Source organism: Callorhinchus milii, unplaced genomic scaffold (assembly GCF_018977255.1).
Source record: "Callorhinchus milii isolate IMCB2004 unplaced genomic scaffold, IMCB_Cmil_1.0 Scaffold10, whole genome shotgun sequence".
In the NCBI taxonomy this organism is placed as follows: Eukaryota; Metazoa; Chordata; class Chondrichthyes; order Chimaeriformes; family Callorhinchidae; genus Callorhinchus; species Callorhinchus milii.
The window spans coordinates 19,591,590-19,614,801 of record NW_024704751.1 but is presented as its reverse complement, the minus strand read 5'-3'; the positions used below and the strand labels follow the sequence as shown (position 1 = coordinate 19,614,801).

The window sequence follows — 23,212 nt, the reverse complement described above, 5'->3', positions numbered from 1 at the left end:
TTCCGTTATGTCCAGGCTTGACTACGCTGTCTCCCTGCTCACTGGAATTTCTAACTCTTACATCCACAAACTGCAGATTATTCAGAATTCTGCAGTTTGTGTTCTCTCCCATACGAAGCTCTGGAAGCCGATTAACCCCATCTTCGCCCGGCTTCACGTTTCCCCAGAGGATTGCATTTAAGATCCTTGTCCTTACTTTCAAAGCCCTCCACCATCTTCCTCCTCTTGTCCTCCACGACCTACTAACACTTTAGCAACCTTCCTGTTCACTCCGCTCGGCGGGCACTGGTCTACTCCACATCCCCCACCAGCCTGCCCCACCATCGGTGGTTGGGCGTTCAGCCATTCTGCTCCCACCCTCTGGAACTCCATCCCCGAATCCCCCCACCTCACCCCTTAAATTGCCTCCTTCAAGGCTCGTCTCAAGACCTTCCTCTTTGACCATGCCTTCAGTCAGCCTCCCACCCACCTTGCCCTCCACCCTTCTTGATTTCAATCCCCAGCGCTCGGGTGCAAACCCTTGACTGTTCAGCGATTTAGGACATCCTCCTGAGGTGAAAGACACTACTCAAATGCAATTTGTTGTCGTTGGCCGCACTGAGACATTTTGACATGAATGAGGAGGTGAGAATATGAAAATGGAACCAGGTAGGGAAGTTGATGTGGCAATCTTCTTCAGAAAGGTAGACACAATTATGGTAACTGAATGGTCAGCCAGTGAGTTTTGAATATAGAATGTGCTATAACATTCCATGATTCAGGAATTTTATTGTGAGAAGCTTAAAGAAGTTTTTGCCATGATAAGAATCAATAAAAATCCAGTTCATTCTTTCTGCTGAAAGTGGCAGCATCTGAAATGGAGCTGGAAGGAGAAGCAATGTGATGCATAATGAACTTTCTTGTACGTCAAATTGTGTAAAGTGAAACTGAAAGTAGATTCCAGAAGGCAGTACCAGAGCCTCGGAGAGCAGTAGCTGAAGGCACAGCTGCCAGTGGTGCAACGGAGGATTCGGGGGACGAGGCCAGACCTGGTGGAGTGAAGGCCACGGGTATTGTTGTGAGTGGAGAGGAGGTCAGAGAGGTAGGCGGGTGCAGAGGACTCCTTGCATTTGATATAACACTTTTCACGTCTTCTCGATGTCTCAAAACACTTCACAGAATGTGTTGTAGAGTGAATTGCCTGTATATTTGTGGGCAAATGCGGGCGGCAGAGTTCTGGATGACCTGGATTTTATGGATGGTAGTGGAGCGGAGACCGGTGAAGAGGGCATTTGAATAGTCCAGCAAAGGCTTGGACTAGAGTTTTGGCGGCTTTTGGGGTGAGGTATTGGCGGAGACGGGCGATGCGTCAGAGGTGGTAGAAGGCGGTGCAGGTGAGGGACCAGATGTGGGGCAGGAAGGATAATTGGGGGTTGAACTTGATGCCTGGATTCCATACGGTTTCGGAGAGTTTTAGGGGGAGGTCGGGTAGGTGGAGGAGGTGAGAACCGTGTGATTTAAGACGTTGACGAGAGCCAAAGAGTAGAATGGGTATAGGTGGAGATCCAGGGCCACCTGACAGGTCATCTCCCTCCCTGTGTGGGGCATGTCACCGCGGGAGATGTTCGTTGTCTGGGCTGCGTCCGGACCAACTGCAGAGAGAGGCTCAGGGCAACCGGGATTCCAGCCTCAGATCCCGGGCAGGGAATTGGCGGAGGCAACGGGAGGGTTCGGGGAGGGGATGACGCTCTGGGTGAAAGGCTCAACGGGAAGGCTGTCGCTGATCAGTCGCGAGCGGCAGAGCCTCGAAAACACGTGTAAACTGAGCGGGACTCACGGAAGGTACGTCAGGCAGCGGCGGGGGTCACGGTCTCTGTCTCCCGCGGATCGGGTCGGGACCGGCGGTGGCCAGAGCGAGGGCCGGGGCCTAACTTGATCAAGTCCTTCGAGGTAGTAACTGAAAGCGTAGATGAAGGCAACGCTCTGGATGTCATGTATTTGGGTTTCCAGAAGATGCGGAGAGAGGGCAAGTGAAGAAACTCGAGACGCACAGATTATGGCAGGAAAAGTGATGGTTTGGGATAGAAAAGTGGCGGAAGGATAGGAAGCAGAAAATTGGACAGTTATTATCAAAAACAGGTATTATTATTGCAACTACTCCGTTCACATCCATCACAGAAACTTTATCCCAATCAATGGCTTAGCCCGAGTGTGGGGCCGGGGTCCGAGGCCGACCATAGCCAGAGTGGGGTCGGGGTCCCAGGCCAGCCATAGCCTGAGTGGGGGCCGGGGTCCCAGGCCGACCATAGCAAGAGGCGGGGACTGGCAGACAGCTGTAGGTTGGACCGGGATCTCGGGGATCCTGAGTTGGGGCGGGTGTCTCGGGGACCGGGGTCTCGGGACCCTGAGGTGGAGCGGGTGTCTCGGGGATCGAGTGGCGGCCATTTTCTGGTCAGGGGGAGCCGTCGTTTTGCATTTCCCGCCATTCTGTGTGATGTCACTTCCGCACATCAGGTTTGAATCCCTGGTGGCAGCGACAGTACAGTACAGTCCATCTTATACCAGTGTCTCCCTCCATCCCATCCTCTGTCTGTCTGTCTGTCTGGCTGGCTGGCTGGCTGGCTGGCTGTCTGTCTGACCACAGTGAGCGCCCACCCCCCTCTGCGTCACCTCCAGCTCCCACAGCCTCCTCCAGGCTGACAATGTCCCACTAATCCACCGCCTCTCGTCTCAGAGTGCGCATCTTGGCTACCGCCCCCGACCCGAGCTGCCCTCCCTCAAAATGTCCCCCTCCCTGCAACTCTCCCACTCTGTCCTGCTCTCCCTCCGCCCTCCCTGCCTCCTATCTCTGCTTAACCCCCGCACTGCCTCCCTCTGTTCCAGCCTGGGAATCCTCTGCCGAGCTCATCCGGGCTATACATCGACTGCCCCATTCCCCATTACCACGGCAAGCCACCCGGGCTCAGACCCCGGTGGCTAACCTCTCTTCCCCCATCTGCATCCCCACCCTCCCTGCCAACCAATCCACTACCCTCTCCCATCCCACATATCCCTCTGCCAACTGTCCACTCCGCATTGGCCTTCAAAACATCCGCTCCATCTCCAACAAGACCGTGGCCGTCAATGAACTCACCCTCGATGAGAAGATTGACATGGCCCGAACTGAAACCTGGATCATCCCAGGCAACACCTTCCCCCTCACTGAGACCACACCACCTGGCTAAACCTACCACCATGCCCCACGCCCCAACCACCGTGATGGTGGTGGTGTGGCCTTCATATCCAGGGTGTCACTTGCCCTATCTCCCTAGTCCACCGGCTCATTCCCTTCTTTCGAACACCTTACCTTCTGCCATCCCTCCCACCTCTGTAACAATCCTTCTAAAACCCCCAAAATCCTCTGGCTGGACCTCATCAAAACCTACTGCTTCGCTATCGCCTCGGCCAAATCCTCATCGACCTTCCTAACTCTTCCCTTCACAAGCTGCAGATCATCCTAAACTCTGCAGCTCGTGTACTCTCACGCACCAGGTTTTGTGACCCCATCACTCCCACCCTCGACCGACTCCACTGGCTCCCCATCCACCAGAGGATCGACCTCAAGATCCTCGTCCTCACGTTCAAGGCCATCCATGGCTTTGCCCCCTCCTACCTCTCTGACCTGCTGACTCCCTACCAACCTGTCCGCTCCCTCCGTTCAGCGGGCTCCAGTCTGCTCCATGGCTCCCGCCTGACCTGCCCATCCCACCGTCCCTTCGCCTTGCTTCCTCTCTAGCCTCCTTCAAGGTCGGTCTCAAGACCCTTCTCTTCGACCGTGACTTTGGTCACCCTCTCTGCCTTCCCTCACCCCTCCACCAACCCTCCCCCATGCTTGGACCCCGACACCTGACTGTTCAGCGCTTTGGGACGTCTCCCGATGTGAAAGGCGCTCTATAAATGTAATTTTGTTGTTGCTATTGTTGTTGAGGTGTTGATATTAATTTTACTTTCCCGGGGTATACTTGCTGAGGAGATTTGATTTTTGTTAACGTTTAGCAATCAGCTACAAGGCTTTGGATCGAGTTCACAACATCAGTAAAAGTGAATGTTTTCGTCTCCGTTGGGTGCTGTGCTTTTTGTCTTTAATTTTTAGGATTCTTGATACATATTAAAAATGCTGGCAAAATGTGACCGTTTTGCACGAGAATACTGAAGACTAAGAGGGGATATAAACAAGGTGCCTAAAGGTGCATGAGATGTTAGATCAGGAATCTTTCTCTAGTTGGGGAATTGCTGACAAAAGACTTTTTTTTGTGAGCTGGATGCCTGACACATGTGGAAACCATAACCTGGGCCAATAGAAAATTGCAGGAATATTTGTCAAATATCGAGGGGCATTTGACAAATTTTACGGAAAACTATGGAGAAATTTGATAACTTTTTGGAAAATTGTGGAGGGTTCATTGGTGTTATTGAGAGACGCATTTTGTGAAACAACCCGGATTAAAACTATAGGCGTATATTTCCTGAACATGTAGTTATGTTTAAAATACTAAACATTTTAATTTGTATGGTACAGCACTTACCACAAATTTGACGCAGGAGTTCACTTTAGGCTGAGCATTGCGTGGATAGACGAGAGTAGTGTCGTGCAGCTGGTATTTCTATCGTGGTTCTCTCACTTGCGGGCAAAGCCAATTTCCTGCTCACACCACTTCCGTGGACCCAACACTCCCTGTGCCAATCAGCTTCACCTTCAGAAGTGTGGCTGCACTTTACTGTTGGCCCGGCCCATCACTGTGCTTTAGAGTATCCAAACCGAGCTGAGATTTCCATACATCCCACCTACACATGGAGATCCCAGAGATAGATTGTTGGAATGGAATGTGCACTCTCTCCCTGGAGGGACTCATCCTGCCTTACCTAATTCTGGAAAGTATTAAGCGCAGGTTGGCAAAGGTTTGGGGACCCCAGAGTGTGCACTGGGGTAACTGCTGGAGTCTATCCAACTAAAACTGCCTATCTTGCCATTGATATTGTTGTCTGGCAACCTTTCCCACTGCTTGTCCAGGGAGGACCAACCGCCCCATTAGGGCTTTGGCTTGTAGAGTTAACAGGAGCTGAGTGGGATGAATCCCAGCCCTCATTGACTCGTCTGCAAATCCCTCAGTCTGATATTAGACGGTGCCGTGCCGCAGCTGCTTCTTCTAATATCTGGTTCCAGTAGGCATCGTCCTCTAGGAGACCCCTGCGGTGACATGCTTCTCGGAAAGTATTGCATAATTATCGTTGATGAGATTTCCGTGTTAGCATAAAAAAAGCATTTGGTCAATCAATTCACGACCGTTGGTGGGACACTGCTATGTGCAATTGGCTGCTGCGTTTCACCCACAAAACACACTGTTACTACACTTGACAGTATATTCTATGAAGCGATTTGAGACATCTCAATGACGTGATAAGGCGCTATATCAAATGCAGTGATTATTATTATTATATTAATATTCTTGGTCTGGGAGTCCCATGTGAAGTTCTTTGGGAGCTCAAAGTAGAGAAGGATTCTTGCAAACACACATAGTTCAAAGAATGCAGTTAGCATGGTTTTGGGAGGTTTAGGTTCCTGAACATTTGCTTCTGTAAAAAAACACCCTTTGGCCATTTTCACGGTGAACTTGAAGGTGTTGGACCGCTGGATATCGATCGTGTATGTGGAAGCCCAAATTTCTCCAGATTGCTTCATTGGTGTTCACATATTGACCCATCTGGTAGTATGTTACCTCGTCTCTTCGGGCTTCCTCCCGCTACTGAGTCCAAACACAGCCATGTCACATCCCCTGTTCACATATTTGCACGCATATTTGATGCTCTTAACAGAGTTGCAAAACTCAACATTGATGTGAGCGTTGAAGAGCCGAAAGTGATAGGGATTGTACGGGACAACCCAATGGTTGTCTACTTCCACCAGATGTTTGTCAGTCCTGCATGGGATCCACCACCTCCAGTTGACCTCCGCCTGTGCAAAGGATACCCATCATGACCTGTTTGGGTCTCCTGTATGAAGCTCCTTGGATATTGCATTGGCAGGAGCCATCTTTCACGCAGGGAGATTTTCTGGTGAATTGTCCACATGGGCCGTGAATCATTTGTTTCTTTACGATTTCAAAGAGCACAGGGTCTCGGTCTGGGTTTGGCAGTTCTGCAGAGATCACATTGTCGATTTGGTTCGGCCGCATTTGTTCGATGAGCCACAGAAGAATGTGTGCATGAGGAAGACCACACTTTTGCCACTCAATGGTGTAGAGCTAACAACGGACTTTGCCAAAGACATGATTTTTGGTGAAAAGATCCATAAGTTTAAGAACCTTGAGGTCTTTGCAAAACCTTTCCGATGAATATAAATCGTGTCTCTACGTCAATCGGTTAATGAGATATTGGCAAATACACCCCCAAACAGACATTGTCGTTTAATTAATTAGTTTATATTCTTTATCACCTTTTCTTTAATACTTTGGAATTCATTTCTGAGATGATAAATAATTTTAAAAACCTTGCGTTTTGTATAGCGCCTTATCAAGTCTCAAAAACACTTCACAGGATTTACTATGAAATGAAGTGACTGTGTATTTGTAGGCAAACAGAGCAGTACAATTATGCACATCAATGTCCCACATACAGCCATAAAATTAATGTCTAATTTTTATTTGATAGATTGTTGACCAGAACACCGGGAGAGAGAAACTCCCTTCACTTTTCAAATGGTGATCTTCAACATCCACTTGAACAGGCAGGCGGGACCTCGGTTTACTGTCTCATCACCTCCGACAATGTAGCGCTCCCCAGTACTTCATTGGAGTGTCATCTCAGACCATGTGAGTTCAAGTCCAGACGTGGAAATTGGACCCACAACCTGACTCGAAGACAGGAGCGCTATCACTGAGCCAAGCTGAGATCTCTGCAGAATGGTTTCACTCAAAAAATGTACAGTCAATTCACTTTACAGTTTATTCTGTGAAATGTCTAGAAGACATAAAAAGCACTATACCAAATGCAAGGATTTTTATTATATTATGAACAAAAAAAGGAAATTGAAACCAGTTTTTGAGGCGCAAAACATACATAACGGCTAAGTTATATAAAGTGCTGGTGAGACCTTATTTGGAGTGCTTTGTACTATTTTGCGCATCAAATCTTAGGAGAGATATACTAATCTTGGAGGGGTTTCAGCGACTTCAGTGGATTAAAGATGGGATAAAAGGGTTTGACTGATGAGTGGTTACTTTACATTCCCTGGAGTTAAGAAATATATAGGATAATTTGATTCAGGGACCGTGTATAAATTAATGAAAAGAATGGACAAACTAGATACTGGATAATTCTTCTGGGGATCCAAAACATACACATACTCTTAAAATTAGAGTTGTTAAAAGTGAGATCAGGAAATATTTTTTCTCATAGAGGGTTGTGAAGACTGCACAGGTATAATTGTGTTTATACCCGTTTATAATGTGTTTATAATCAGTGTGTTTGAAAAGAAGTTTGAGAGATACTTGGCAACTGAAAGGTGTGAAAAAAGCAGAGATTGGGTTGAAAGTCCTGTCGATAGAATCACATCATTTAGAATCATAGCATATTACAGCATAGAAGGCCATTCAACCCATCGTGCGTGTGCCAGCTCTTTGGAAGATCTACTTTTACCTACAAATACAAAATTACATTTGTATTGTGCCTTTCACGTCAGGAGGACGTCCCAAGGTGCTGGATTTGGACCCGACCCTCATAGCAAAACTGTCTCTTTCCCCAATGAAAAAATCCTCTCTACGACCTCCCAACTCGGTCATTGCCTATGGCCAGCAAACACCGTCTTCCTTCATGTCCCGCACCCCCACCGTCACCATTTTGCCCCCACTCTCTGAAGCTCCTTTCCCAGAGTCCCTCCAACTAACTTGCTTTGTCTCTCCTCGATCAAGGCACCTGAGGACCTAACTCTTTGATCATTGCTTTAGGTCATCTATGACTAAGTCAACCGGTAGGGAAGTTTGGTGTCAGGTCCCAGGTGAGTCAGCGGTGGTCACCTCCCTCCCTACCTGTCCCCTCAGGTTACCAATACCCTTATTCATGTTTCCGTTATGTCCAGGCTTGACTACGCTGTCTCCCTGCTCACTGGAATTTCTAACTCTTACATCCACAAACTGCAGATTATTCAGAATTCTGCAGTTTGTGTTCTCTCCCATACGAAGCTCTGGAAGCCGATTAACCCCATCTTCGCCCGGCTTCACGTTTCCCCAGAGGATTGCGTTTAAGATCCTTGTCCTTACTTTCAATGCCCTCCACCATCTTCCTCCTCTCGTCCTCCGCGACCTACTAACACTTTAGCAACCTTCCTGTTCACTCCGCTCGGCGGGCACTGGTCTACTCCACATCCCCCACCAGCCTGCCCCACCATCGGTGGTTGGGCGTTCAGCCATTCTGCTCCCACCCTCTGGAACTCCATCCCCGAATCCCCCCACCTCACCCCTTAAATTGCCTCCTTCAAGGCTCGTCTCAAAACCTTCCTCTTTGACCATGCCTTCAGTCAGCCTCCCACCCACCTTGCCCTCCACCCTTCTTGATTTCAACCCCCAGCGCTCGGGTGCAAACTCTTGACTGTTCAGCGATTTAGGACATCCTCCTGAGGTGAAAGACACTACTCAAATGCAATTTGTCATCGTTGGCTGCACAAAATACTTCTGAGACATAATACTTCGCTAGACTACAGCACTACCTCACCCCTCACGCTGCTGAAACACTGGTCCACACCGTTATCACCTCAAGGCTGGACTATGGGAACTCTCTCCTCGCCGGCCTTCCCGGCCCTCCCTCCACACTGCAGGTTATTCAGAACTCTGCAGCTCGTATACTGTCGCGCACCAGACACCGAGACCACATCAATCCCACCCTTGCCCTCACCCTCGCCCTCGCTCACCTCCACTGACTCCCCATCCCCCAGAGGATCGAATTCAAGATCCTCATCCTCACCTACAAGGCCATTCACGGCCTCGCTCCCTCCTACCTCTCTGACCTACTATCCCCCTACCTACCTGCCCGTACTCTCCGTTCCTCTGACTCTGGTCTGCTCCACACCCCCCGCCCCAAACGCCCTACCATCGGTGGCCGGGCCTTCAGCCTCTCAGCCCCGAGGCTCTGGAACTCCATCCCCCAGTGCCTTCGCCGCTTCCTCCCTTTCCTCCTTCAAGGCCGGTCTCAAGACCTTTCTCTTTGACCGTGCCTTCAGCTCTCCTCTCGATTCTCTACCCCCTCCTCGCTCCCTCTCTTCCCTCCCCTCACCCTGACCATTTCCCCCTCCTCGCTTCCTCCCTTCCCTCCCCTCACCCTGTCCATTTCTCCCCTCCTCGCTCCCTCCCTTCCCTCCCCTCACCCTGTCCATTACTCCCTTGCTTCGGTCCTGAACCAACTGTCCTCCTGACATGAAAGGCGCTCTATAAATGGAATCGATTACGGATTCTACACTTTGTCTCTCGTTAAAGTCTTAAATCACATGGTTCTCACCTACCTGACCTCCCCCTAAAACTCTCCGAACCCGTATGCAACCTGGGCGTCAGGTTCAACCCCCTAGGTTGATTCAGGAATTTTATTGTGAGAAGCTTAAAGAAGTTTTTGCCACAATAAGAATCAATAAAAATCCAGTTCATTCTTTCTGCTGAAAGTGGCAGCGTCTGAAATGGAGCTGGAAGGAGGAGCAATGTGATGCATAATGAACTTTCTTGTACGTCAAATTGTGTAAAGTGAAACTGGAAACTGACTCCAGAAGCTGACAGACTGCTTGAGGGTGAGCGAGAAAGATTCTGAACTCGGAGGAAGCAGGTTTCATCTAACATTGGGGAGAAGACAGTGGAATCCAACTTGACAACTGGGATGGATCTAAAAGGTAAGGGGATCTAACTTTATGTTCAACTCTGAGCACAGACTGAAAATAGTTCAATACACTGAGCCAAAATGGATGGTGAACCTACAGGTCTGGACTTGCTGGGTGCAAGTTTTATTCATGGTGATCAGTTCACTATTACAAGCATAACAAAGACAACTTGGATTTATATAGCACCCTGCACGCCGGACGGTGTGTCAGGACGCTTCACAGTAATGGATCCCGGGGCTGAGCCGGGGGAAGGGGAGGAAGGTGACCAAAGGCGCGGTCGAAAAGAAAGGTCTTCAGCCGAGACCTGAAAATAGGAAGAAAGGGAGCAAAGCGAAGGGAGTGAGAAAGGGAGTTCCAGAGCCTCAGGGAGCAGTGGCTGAAGGCACGGCTGCCAGTGGTGGAGCGGAGGATTTTGGGGACGAGGGCCAGACCTTGTGGAGTGAAGGCAACGGGTACTGTTGTGAGTAGAGAGCAGGTCAGAGAGGTAGGCGGGTGCAGAGGACTCCTTGCATTTGATATAATACTTTTCACGTCTTCTCGATGTCTCAAAACGCTTCACAGAATGTGTTGTAAAGTGAATTGCCTGTATATTTGTGGGCAAATGCGGGCGGCAGAGTTCTGGATGACCTGGATTTTATGGATGGTAGTGGAGGGGAGACCGGTGAGGAGGGCATTTGAATAGTCCAGCAAAGGCTTGGACCAGAGTTTTGGCGGCTTTTGTGGTGAGGTATTGGCGGAGACGAGCGATGCGTCGGAGGTGGTAGAAGGCGGTACTGGTGAGGGACAGGATGTGGGGCAGGAAGGATAATTGGGGGTTGAACTTGCTGCCTGGATTCCATACGGTTTCGGAGAGTTTTAGCGTAGAGGTCGGGTAGGTGGAGGAGGTGAGAACCGTGTGATTTAAGACTTTTACGAGAGCCAAAGTGTAGAATGGGTATAGGTGGAGATCCAGGGCCACCTGACAAGTCATCTCCCTCCCTGTGTGGGGCATGTCACGTTGGGAGATGTTCGTTGTCTGGGCTGCGTCCGGACCAACTGCAGAGAGAGGCTCAGGGAAACCGGGATTCCAGCCTCAGATCCCGGGCAGGGAATTGGCGGAGGCAACAGGAGGGTTCGGGGAGGGGATGACGCTCTGGGTGAAAGGCTCAACGGGAAGGCTGTCGCTGATCAGTCGCGAGCGGCAGAGCCTCGAAAACACGTGTAAACTGAGCGGGACTCACGGAAGGTAAGTCAGGCAGTTGCGGGGGTTACGGTCCTGGTCTCCCGGGGATCGGGTCGGGACCGGCGGTGGCCAGAGCGAGGGCCGGGGCCTAACTTGATCAAGTCCTTCGAGGTAGTAACTGAAAGCGTAGATGAAGGCAATGCTCTGGATGTCATGTATTTGGGTTTCCAGAAGGTGCGGAGAGAGGGCAAGTGAAGAAACTCGAGGCACACAGATTATGGCAGGAAAAGTGATGGTTTGGGATAGAAAAGTGGCGGAAGGATAGGAAGCAGAAAATTGGACAGTTATTATCAAAAACAGGTATTATTATTGCAACTACTCCGTTCACATCCATCACAGAAACTTTATCCCAATCAATGGCTTAGCCCGAGTGTGGGGGCCGGGGTCCCAGGCCGACCATAGCCAGAGTGGGGTCCGGGGTCCCAGGCCAACCATAGCCCGAGGCGGGGACCGGCAGGCAGCTGTAGACTGGGCCAGGGTATCGGGGACCCTGAGGTGGGCTGGGTGTCTCGGGGACCCTGAGGTGAGGCGGGTGTCTCAGGGACCCTGAGGTGGGGTGGGTGTTTGAGGGAACCTGAGGTGGGGCGGGTGTCTCGGGGCCGGGGTCTCGGGGACCCTGAGGTGGGGTGGGTGTCTCGGGGCCAGGGTCTTGGGGAACCTGAGGTGGGGCGGGTGACTCAGGGAACGGTTCTCGGGGATCCTGAGTTGGGGTGGGTGTCTCTTGGCCGGGATCTTGGGGATCCTGAGGTGGGGCGGGTGTCTCTGGGCCGGGGTCTTGGGGATCCTGAGGTGGGGCGGGTATCTCGGGGCTGGGGTCTTGGGGATCAAGTGGCAGCCATTTCCTGATCAGGGGGAGCCGTCATTTTGGATTTCCAGGTTTTTCCCGCCATTCTGCGTGACGTCACTTCCGCACCCTAATACCAGCGTCTCCCTCCCTCCCATCCTCTGTCTGTCTGTCACTCCGAACCCAGACCCCGGGGGCTAACCTCTCTTCCCCCATCTGCATCCCCACCCTCCCTGCCAACCAATCCACTACCCTCTCCCATCCCACATATCCCTCTGCCAACTGTCCACTCCGCATTGGCCTTCAAAACATCCGCTCCATCTCCAACAAGACCGTGGCCGTCAATGAACTCACCCTCGATGAGAAGATTGACATGGCCCGAACTGAAACCTGGATCATCCCAGGCAACACCTTCCCCCTCACTGAGACCACACCACCTGGCTAAGCCTACCACCATGCCCCACGCCCCAACCACCGTGATGGTGGTGGTGTGGCCTTCATATCCAGGGTGTCACTTGCCCTATCTCCCTAGTCCACCGGCTCATTCCCTTCTTTCGAACACCTTACCTTCTGCCATCCCTCCCACCTCTGTAACAATCCTTCTAAAACCCCCAAAATCCTCTGGCTGGACCTCATCAAAACCTACTGCTTCGCTATCGCCTCGGCCAAATCGTCCTTCTATTCCAGGTTAATCCTGGAGGTGAAGGGCAACCCCAAGCGCCTGTTCTCCACCACCAACCGGCTCCTCCGCCCTCCCCGCCACGCCTCGCAGATTCTTTCCTCTGACTCTCAATTCGAGAAAATGCTGCACTTCCTCGAGCTCAGCTGCCACTGCCCCCCTAACTTCCACCCTCTCCCTACCCCCACCCTACACTCCAACAATTACCCATCCCTCCTTCCACACCTCTGAACCTGTCACCCCCTCCTCTATCTTCACAACCATATCCTCCATGAAGCCCACTACCTGCTCCCTGGACCCCATCCCCACCCCTCTCCTTAAATCCCAGCTCCATCTCCTTTCCCCACTACTCGTCGACATCATCAACCTCTCCCTATAATCTGGCTCTGTTCCTTCCCCCCTCAAAACAGCCACTATCACCTCCACCTTAAAGAAATCTTCCCTTGACCCATCACAGCTATCCAGCTACCAACCCATCTCAAACCTCCCTTTCCTATCCAAGGTCCTTTAGAGAGCCGTTGCTTCCCAGCTTCGCTCTTTTCTCTCCTCCCACTCCCTCCGTGAAACCCTCCAATCGGGTTTCCTGCTGCCCACAGCATGGAAACTGCTCTGGTCAATGTCACAAACAACATCCTGACCATGTATGACCAAGGCTCCCTCTGCCTTCTCGTCCTCCTTGACCTCTCCGCTGCCTTTGACACTGTGGACCATTCAATTCTCCTCCACCGCCTCTCCTCAAACCTCAACCTTCAAGGTTCTGTCCTTGATTGGTTCAGGTCCCCAGTTTCACTCCACCTCCACTTTGTCCAGGCAAACGCCGGTGTTCCTCAGGGTTCTGTCCTGGGTCCCCTCCTCTTCACCCTCTACATGCTCCCACTTGGTGACATCATTCGCAGACATGGGATAAATTTCTCTCTGCTCTCTATCTCTCTACCTCCACCCTCAACTCCAGGACCACTGGTGTCCTGACCGACTGCCTGTCCGACATCAAGTCCTGGACGAGGGTCAACTTTCTCCAGCTGAATGTCAGCAAGATCGAGACCCTTCTGATTGGCTCATGCCAGCGCCTCTGCACCTCGGGCGCTGGCAGCATTAACCTCCACGGCCGCACATTCAACCTCACTAAGCCAGTCAGGAACCTGGGTGTTTTGTTTGACCCTGAACTGCCCTTTCTCCCCCATATCCGCACCATGACCGGCACTGCCTACCACCACCTACACAACATTGGCAGACTCCGTCACTGCCTCACCCCTCAGGCTACCGAAACCTTATCCATGCATTCGTCACATCAACGCGCAATGACGGAAACTCCCTCCTCATCGACCTTCCTAACTCTTCCCTTCACAAGCTGCAGATCATCCTAAACTCTGCAGCTCGTGTACTCTCACGCACCAGGTTTTGTGACCCCATCACTCCCACCCTCGACCGACTCCACTGGCTACCCATCCACCAGAGGATTGAACTCAAGATCCTCGTCCTCACGTTCAAGGCCATCCATGGCTTTGCCCCCTCCTACCTCTCTGACCTGCTTACTCCCTACCAACCTGTCCGCTCCCTCCGTTCAGCGGGCTCCGGTCTGCTCCATGGCTCCCGCCTGACCTGCCCATCCCACCGTCCCTTCGCCTTGCTTCCTCTCTAGCCTCCTTCAAGGTCGGTCTCAAGACCCTTCTCTTCGACCGTGACTTTGGTCACCCTCTCTGCCTTCCCTCACCCCTCCACCAACCCTCCCCCATGCTTGGACCCCGACACCTGACTGTTCAGCGCTTTGGGACGTCTCCCGATGTGAAAGGCGCTCTATAAATGTAATTTTGTTGTTGCTATTGTTGTTGAGGTGTTGATATTAATTTTACTTTCCCGGGGTATACTTGCTGAGGAGATTTGATTTTTGTTAACGTTTAGCAATCAGCTACAAGGCTTTGGATCGAGTTCACAACATCAGTAAAAGTGAATGTTTTCGTCTCCGTTGGGTGCTGTGCTTTTTGTCTTTAATTTTTAGGATTCTTGATACATATTAAAAATGCTGGCAAAATGTGACCGTTTTGCACGAGAATACTGAAGACTAAGAGGGGATATAAACAAGGTGCCTAAAGGTGCATGAGATGTTAGATCAGGAATCTTTCTCTAGTTGGGGAATTGCTGACAAAAGACTTTTTTTTGTGAGCTGGATGCCTGACACATGTGGAAACCATAACCTGGGCCAATAGAAAATTGCAGGAATATTTGTCAAATATCGAGGGGCATTTGACAAATTTTACGGAAAACTATGGAGAAATTTGATAACTTTTTGGAAAATTGTGGAGGGTTCATTGGTGTTATTGAGAGACGCATTTTGTGAAACAACCCGGATTAAAACTATAGGCGTATATTTCCTGAACATGTAGTTATGTTTAAAATACTAAACATTTTAATTTGTATGGTACAGCACTTACCACAAATTTGACGCAGGAGTTCACTTTAGGCTGAGCATTGCGTGGATAGACGAGAGTAGTGTCGTGCAGCTGGTATTTCTATCGTGGTTCTCTCACTTGCGGGCAAAGCCAATTTCCTGCTCACACCACTTCCGTGGACCCAACACTCCCTGTGCCAATCAGCTTCACCTTCAGAAGTGTGGCTGCACTTTACTGTTGGCCCGGCCCATCACTGTGCTTTAGAGTATCCAAACCGAGCTGAGATTTCCATACATCCCACCTACACATGGAGATCCCAGAGATAGATTGTTGGAATGGAATGTGCACTCTCTCCCTGGAGGGACTCATCCTGCCTTACCTAATTCTGGAAAGTATTAAGCGCAGGTTGGCAAAGGTTTGGGGACCCCAGAGTGTGCACTGGGGTAACTGCTGGAGTCTATCCAACTAAAACTGCCTATCTTGCCATTGATATTGTTGTCTGGCAACCTTTCCCACTGCTTGTCCAGGGAGGACCAACCGCCCCATTAGGGCTTTGGCTTGTAGAGTTAACAGGAGCTGAGTGGGATGAATCCCAGCCCTCATTGACTAGTCTGCTCTTCCATGTTCTGCCGATGAACTAGGCTGGCATCAGCAGTGTCCTGGAATACTGTGGACTCGGCGGTTCAGGAAACACACTACCGAGATCGCCACAGAGGGCTGGCTTGATTCCAATATTTCGTTGCCAAGCATACCAAAACAGGATTTTACTATATTATCCTTCTTTGCCTCTGTTACCTTTTCTTCACTACCTGTCTCCGTTGCTTAAGGCTTCTCCACTCAAGCTGCTACTTAGTTTTCCCTTTCCTCTTCATAGACATGTCCAACATCTCTAGCTTACTTTAGCTACAGGATTTGTGGAGTCCTGTAGCTCAGTGGTTAGAGCACTCGCTTTGCAAGTGAGAGACCTGAGTTCAATTCCAGGCAGAGGGCGAAACCTTGGGCAAGTTTCCTTACTCCACACAGAGCCTAATAATAATCCCTCCAAAAACAAAAACAATAATAAATTGGTCATTTTCAATCCATGACTGTTTGTGGGACATTGCTGTGCGCAATTGGCTGCCGCGTTCGCCCACAAATATATAGTCAATTCACTTTACAGTATATTCTGTGAAGCGCTTTGGGACGTCCTCCCGATGTGAAAAGCGCTATATCAAAACGCAAGGATTATTAAGGATTTAGTCTCTGATTGGATTATTATATACGAATAAGATAATTTTTTCCTTTCAGATAGGTTTGGCACAATGGAAGTGGACAACTCAGATGATGACATAATCCACACAGGTACACCTCAAGCTATTATATTCACACTATGACTTAGTCGCTTCATATAGAGAAGCATTGAACACGAAAAACAAGATGGTAATGTTGAACTTGTACAAGTCTTTGGACCGTAACCACATTTGAAACTGAAAGAGATCTAAGGGTGTTAGTTGACTCACCATGTCAAAACTTGAGAAGCAGAAATAAACAAGGCAAACTGGATTCTGAGCTACCAGTTAGCCAGTTAATATTTACCTAGACGATCAAAAAGCAGGATTTTACTGTAGGCAGGATTTGAAAAGTGGGGAGGGAGAGAGGGAGATAGTGCCAGAGCTTCGGGGCATCAGCCTGATCTAATGGAATGGCGGAACAGGCTCATGGGGCTAAATGGCCTTCTCCTGTTCCAATGTTCCTTGAGTACTATATAGGTTGGTTATGATATCCGAGTGTCTGAATTTAACCAGTTTGACAAAAGAGCTCGGAATCCTGTTTGTCTTGTTTATTGCTGCCTCACATTTTTTTGACACGGTGAGAGATGAGTCAACTAACAACCTTAGCTTTTTTTCCGTTATCCCCTTGGTACATTTTACAATTCTTTGTTTTGAAGATGAGGTTGCACATAGAGTGGTTGGCATGTCAAATTTTCAGCTGTTGAAACAAAATCCATCACGATTTTACTGTTTAGTTTCAGCTTATCGATTGCCTCAGTAGCCAATTTGCTCTTTAAGTCCTGTAGCATAGTGATTTTGCAAATGGGAATTATAATTTTGAAAAAATAGTGTTTTTTGAGATGTGCAGTGATGATGGCGGTTTTGAAAGGGGAGCATAATATACCTTGGAGAAAGGGAAGGATTCACTAGGGGTATCTGACTAGAGATAAGACTGGTGGCTCACATGGAATATCTCAGTGCAGGTTTGCTGAACCGATTGATTTGTTTCTATGCTATAACATTCTATGATTCTGTGAACTGTTCCAAGGTGTGACAAGGAAAAGGACAACAGTAACAACAACAACAACAACAAAATTCAGTTCTGATACACCTTCCAAGACGAAAGGATGTGCCACGACAAGCAAAGTATCTCCACAGAAGAAGCGTAAGAGACAAAGCGCTGGGGCTCAGATGTCGGAGGAAAATAAGGAAGTGCTGCAGCTATGTAAGAGCAACTTTTGGAACCAAATATAGAGACAATAGTTTTGTTGATGGCTCATTGTAATCAATTGTTGATATGATGAGGTGTTTAAGATGGTGAAGGGCATGACAGGGTAGATAAGGAAAAACTATTTCCTTTAGTTAGGGAATCAGTGACAAGGGGCACAGTCTCATGATTGTTAGCAGAACAATTAGGGAAGAGATTGAAAGGAATATGTTCATCAAGAGAGTTCTTAGGGTTTCAAAATCAGATGGGTATCTGAGACATATGGATACCAGTTACAATGCTTAAGAGTATTGAAAGTATTCAAACCAGACTGAGAGTGTCACATATGTATATCACCTAACCATGAAAATGTCCTTATCTTTGGAGTGGAGTATACACTCTACCTGCAGGGAAGCACCCTGCTGACCTAATTCTGATGAGTTTAAGTGCAGCTTAGCAAGAGCAAAGTATGGGGCCCCAAGAATGTAGGGTACTGAAACTGCCTAGTTTGTCATTGAAAGCACTGTCTGGCAAGTTTCTCGCTGCTTGTTTAGCAAAGGCCAATCTACCCATTCGGGCATTGGCTTCATGGTTAACAGGAGCTGAAGGGAAGAATTCCTGATCCCAATGACTCTCTAGCTTTCCAAGTCCTGCCAATGAGCCACGCTGGCTGTAGTGTCATCAAAATTGCCCTTGACTATGTAGGCCCACCTGGCTTGGAAACTAGATAACTGAAACCGCCATCGACAGTTGATTTGTTCACGACATTCCCTTGCCAAACCAAGGAACCAGCTCCGCTTCTACAAGATCCTCCTTACCCCCCAACTGGAGGACTGTAACTACTTTGTCAGTTAATATCTTTCAAGCATAGTTTTAAGCTCTCACTGGGTAGTTTGTAAGAATGAAGAATTCCCTCTGATCTCCTGATTAGCAGCGCAGCTCAGTCTCAATTGCTTGAGAGCATTGGCACTATTCTTCTGCCATGCTCAGGCACACAACTCTTCCACCAGGAATTCTACAGACGTCTGCGTCCCATAATGTTGGAAATACAGTTGGACACAGTTGGAAATAAGCTTTACTACTAGCAGAGTGTGGGATCAATGCACAAGCAAGTGAGAGGGTTGAGCTAGTTTCCTTATTCCACGCACCTCTGTTTACCTATGAGTAAGTGGGAAACCGATTGTTAATCAATTGGCGGATTACTTTTCCTGGTATAGTAATCCCTTCAAAAAAATATATATTTGGTCACTCTATCAGTGACTGTGTGTGGGACAACGATGTACGCAATTGGCTGCCGTGTTTTGCTAACATAATATACAGTCAATTCACTTCTGTGAAGCGCTTTGAGACGTCTCAACAAAGGTGTTGTATTAAATGCAAGGATTATTATCATTAGCAACAGAATACATTGGCAGTGCTGGGCTGTGAATTAATCAAAAGGACAGTATCCCCAGTAGAGCCACCTACCATGGTATTGTCCTGCTACAGCATAAGCTGTAAGCATTGTGCCCAAAATACATTATTCCTTTTCTTGACACAAAATAAAAATAAATGTCTATAATATTAGAACTGTGAATTGAAATAGGAGAGCTGGAATGTCTCGGTAATGACTCAATAACTATAAAACTTTCAATGAATTGTTGGAAAACTTTCTTTTTGTTTATTGCCATTAATTCAACTTCATTTCATTCCTTTATCAGGTAAAGATTTGGAGAAAGAAACAAGGGATCTTATCAACAAGGTGCACATGAAACTCGAAAATGTTGGGTGCACTGACCCTGAGGAGAAGGAGCTGCTCATCACCCTGAAGTACGTACAGTATAAGGAATAAAGGAAAGTCCGTAGTCATCAAAACTCCCCTCTCTCCTTGTTTCTGAGTAGCTGCCCAATGCAAAATCACAGATGGAGCTTCTTCTATCTCTTCCCTGGTTGTCCTCAACATACTGGGATGGATTCCATCCCTGTGATTGTCAATTTTGTGTCCTCCCACCATGCTGAAGGCAGTTGTCCCCCAGATAGTCGATGGGGAAACTCTGAGGCTTGTGGCGACAGCTGCTGGAAGGTGCTACCTGGAATCCAAGTTTGTGAGCACACATCCGAACATCCAACTCTTGAAACCCACCTTGATTAGCCTGCAGAGAGGCACGCAGATGCTGCTTAAACTCCCCAACTCCAACTGGTGGAACCATCAGTAAAATGGTGGCAATGCTCTCATGCATTTCATGCTGAGCTATGTTGCCCACTGGAAAGCCCGCAGAGATTTCCTGTTACCTACCATCCACCTAGTGAGGCCCCTAACCAACACTTGTCGGATGTTGAACAACCAACTGGTGACTATCTTCCTTGGGGTGGACGTAAGCAGGGCCTCCTTGGAGCTGAACTGGCTCCAAGGTGACATGTCTGGCAACGGTATATCAGAATCAGGCCAACCCTCTATTGCGGAACCAGTAGTCCAGTTCCTGAGCCAGGTGGGTGGGTTCGTAGTACTCCATGTGTCAGACGCCTGCCTGACCTCTGCCCCCCCAAAAAATCTATTTTTCTAGTTTTCCCAACTTTTGTAGTAAAGTTTCCTTTTGAATCCTTATCCCAAGTGTGTCTCAGCCTGGCTTAATTAATAGCACTCTCACCTCTGAGAGAGAAAGTTGTATGGGTTCATGCCCTACTCAGATCCTATCTCTCACACCAGCTCCACTTTGTCTCTACAAACGGCTTCTCCTCCAGCCCCCGCACTGTATCACGCAGTGTTCCTCAGGGCTTTGTCGTTGGTCCTCTCCTCTTCAACTTGTATATTCTCCCTCTTGGTGACATCAATCCGCAGACATGGAGTTATATACATATATACATCCCATGTACATGTAGATTATCCAGAACTCTGCAGCTCATGTCCTCTTCCGCACCAGGCTCCATGACCCCATCACACCACCCTTGCCTGGCTCCACTGGCTCTCCATTCCTCAGAGGATCAAGTTCAAAATTCTTGTCCTCACCTTCAAGGACATCCATGGCCTTGCCTCTTCCTAAGTCTCCGATCTACTAACCCCTTATCAACCTGTCTGCTACCTCCACTCAGCAGGCTTCGGCCTGCTCCATGTGCCCCACCTGGCCCACCCCACAATTGGCGGTCACACCCTCAGCCTCTCTGCCCCCACCCTTTAGAACTCCATCCCACATTCCCTTTGCCTCGCTGCCTGCCTTGCTTACCTGAAGGCATGCCTCAAGACCCTCCTCTTCAACCGTACCTTCGGCCACTCTCCTACCCTCTCTGCCCACCACTCTCCCTGACGATCCCATGGGGCTACTTGAAAAGAGAAGGCAGTTTCTCTCAGTGCCCTGACCAATAATCTCCCAAATAAAATTATCCATTTGCTTCATGGCTGCTTGTTGGACATTGCTGTGTACAATTGGTCTACAACATCTGCCTAGGAGTACACAGTCACTGCACTTTACAGTAAATTCTGTGAAGAGTTTTCGGATAGCCTCCTGATAGACAGCATACAATGAAGGATTCTGACTATTCTGAATTTTTGTATATTCAAAATATATTGTTTCATTAGGAGTAGGATTGAACTGGTTGGGCTGAATGGCCTGTTTCCGTGCTGTACATTCTTTATAAATGTTTCCCCCCACCACTGCGCTATTTAGATTTCTGGATATGCATTGGTTTGCATTCTGTCTGTCAAGGGTTTTTACGATGAAAACTTGTCCCAATGTGGTACGAATATAAACCTCTCTGTGTGTACCATTTTATCAGCCACGTATTAGTTTCCCTGATCTGCCTCTCCCGACATTCCCAGTATGTGCACTGAGAAGAATCCAGAGATTAGAACTGGAGATCCTTCTCTTGAATCTTCCCCCAAATATCCTTAAATCGTGTTTCAGAATCCTTCTGCTATTCCCGCCTATGTTCTTGGTACCATGTGTATGATTGTTTGTGGCTGTTTTTCCACACCGCAGGTTTTCAGTGCACTCCGTAATATCCCTTGAGAGGAAATGCACCTTCTGGCACTTGCAATCAGACCCAAAATGTGATCTACAGAATCCACCAATAAAACTCTGATGCTACGTTTTACCGCCTCCTATTTTATATAATTGATTATGATAACTTATCATTAATTTTTGTTTACCAATCATAAATATACTACAGAAACGTATTACAGAATAGTTGATTAAATATACTTAGCCCTTTGTAGCTATTAATTGGGGTGAAAAATGTAAGTTGTTTGTAGTAAAGTAAAACTATTTATGGTAGAGTCTATTAAGTGTATTTTGTGGGTGAACATACCAGCCAATTTGTACCACATCAGATTGCACAACCAGCCATGAAGTGAGTGATCAATTTTATCTGGGCGGTGGTCAGCCAGGATAGAGGGAGAGAGAGACTACCTTTTCGTTTAGAATGGTGCCGTGGGATCTTTAACGTCTCCCTGAACAGACAGATGCGCCTCGGTTCAATGTCTCAGGAATAGCACCTCCAATAATGCAGTGCTCCTCCCCAATAGTCTAAGGAAGCAGGACAAGAGGTTCAGAGTTGGGAAGAGCAATCTGTGGTTTTTGTTTCAGAGAAAAGGCTTCCATATTAAAAAGCAAAACCCTGCTGGACAAGATCTACATTGGTGTATTTGGAAAAACAGGAGATGGAAAGAGTTCGCTGATAAATGCTGTTTTGCACAAACACGGATTACTGCCTACGTCATCATGCACTGCGTGTACATCATCCATCATAAATGTGGAAACCTACAGTGGCCGCAGGTTCAAAGCAGACATTGAGTTCATTACTGAGGAGGTAATGGTTATCCTGAGCTTCATGTTACTGGTCTCCATTATCGGAGGCCAAATCTTTAGCCGCTGCATTCCTGAAGATGAGGAATGTCTAAGTCACTGGGAAGGTGCCTCAACCATCCTGTTTTATTCCTATCGTTCCAGAATAGTGTGAATCTCAATTAACTATAAAAGTAAGTCAGCATGGCTTCAAGGGAGAGAGTTTGTTGATAATACACTAATTGAAGTTTTGTGTAGGGAATTCAATGAGTGTTATAATTTAGCAACATAACATAACATGTAGGAGCAGGAGTAGGCCATTCAGCCATTCGAGCCTGCCCCGCCATTCAATCATGGCTGATCTTCTAATCTAACTCCAGCTAATAACCTGACGCTGCCTTATCCCCATATCCCTTAATCCCTTTTGCAATAAGAAATCTATCTCAGTCTTGAATATGTTCAAGGACTGAGTGTCAACAGCCCTTTGGGGTAGGGAGTTCCATACATTCACCGCCCTTTGAGTGAAGAAGTTCTTCCTCAACTCAGTGCGAAAGGGCTGCCTCTGATTTTAAGGTTGTGACCCCTGGTTTTAGTTTCTCCAACCGGGGGAAACAATCTCCCACTATCTACTCTATCTGCCCTTTGATGATCTTATAGGTTTCTATAAGATCCGTCTATTTCTTCTATATTCTAGAGATATAAGCCCAAATTGGTCAGCCTATCCTCGTAACTCATCCCCTTCATCCCTGGTACTAACCGAGTAAATCTACACTGCACCCCCTCCAGGCAGGTACATCCTTCCTTAAATGAGGAGACCAAAACTGGACACAGTATTCCAGGTGTGGTCTCACAGGGCCCTATACAGTTGCAGTAAGACTTCCCTACTCTTATACTCTAATCCTTTCATAATGAATGCTAACATACCGGTTGCCTTCCTAATTGCTGCTGCACCTGCAGGACTAAACTTCTGTGATAGGTGTACAATCGGCAACCATGAGGTATTAACCTCGAAATTCGCAGGAAGAAGGGTAAATTTTATGAAGTTTCAAATACGA

The 23,212-nt window shown here is 48.3% G+C and overlaps 1 protein-coding gene across 1 annotated transcript; it reads left to right on the top strand.

Moving 5' to 3' along the window:
• Positions 1–957: 957 nt before the first annotated feature.
• Positions 958–22,332, top strand: LOC121849775 (nuclear GTPase SLIP-GC-like). Its single transcript, XM_042338629.1, has 6 exons — positions 958–1,081; positions 9,742–9,883; positions 16,231–16,284; positions 17,242–17,418; positions 19,101–19,209; positions 21,960–22,332. Exons 2-6 carry the CDS (start codon positions 9,871–9,873, stop codon positions 22,330–22,332), a joined length of 726 nt encoding a protein of 241 aa, XP_042194563.1. The 5' UTR covers positions 958–1,081; positions 9,742–9,870.
• The last annotated feature ends 880 nt before the right edge of the window (positions 22,333–23,212 follow it).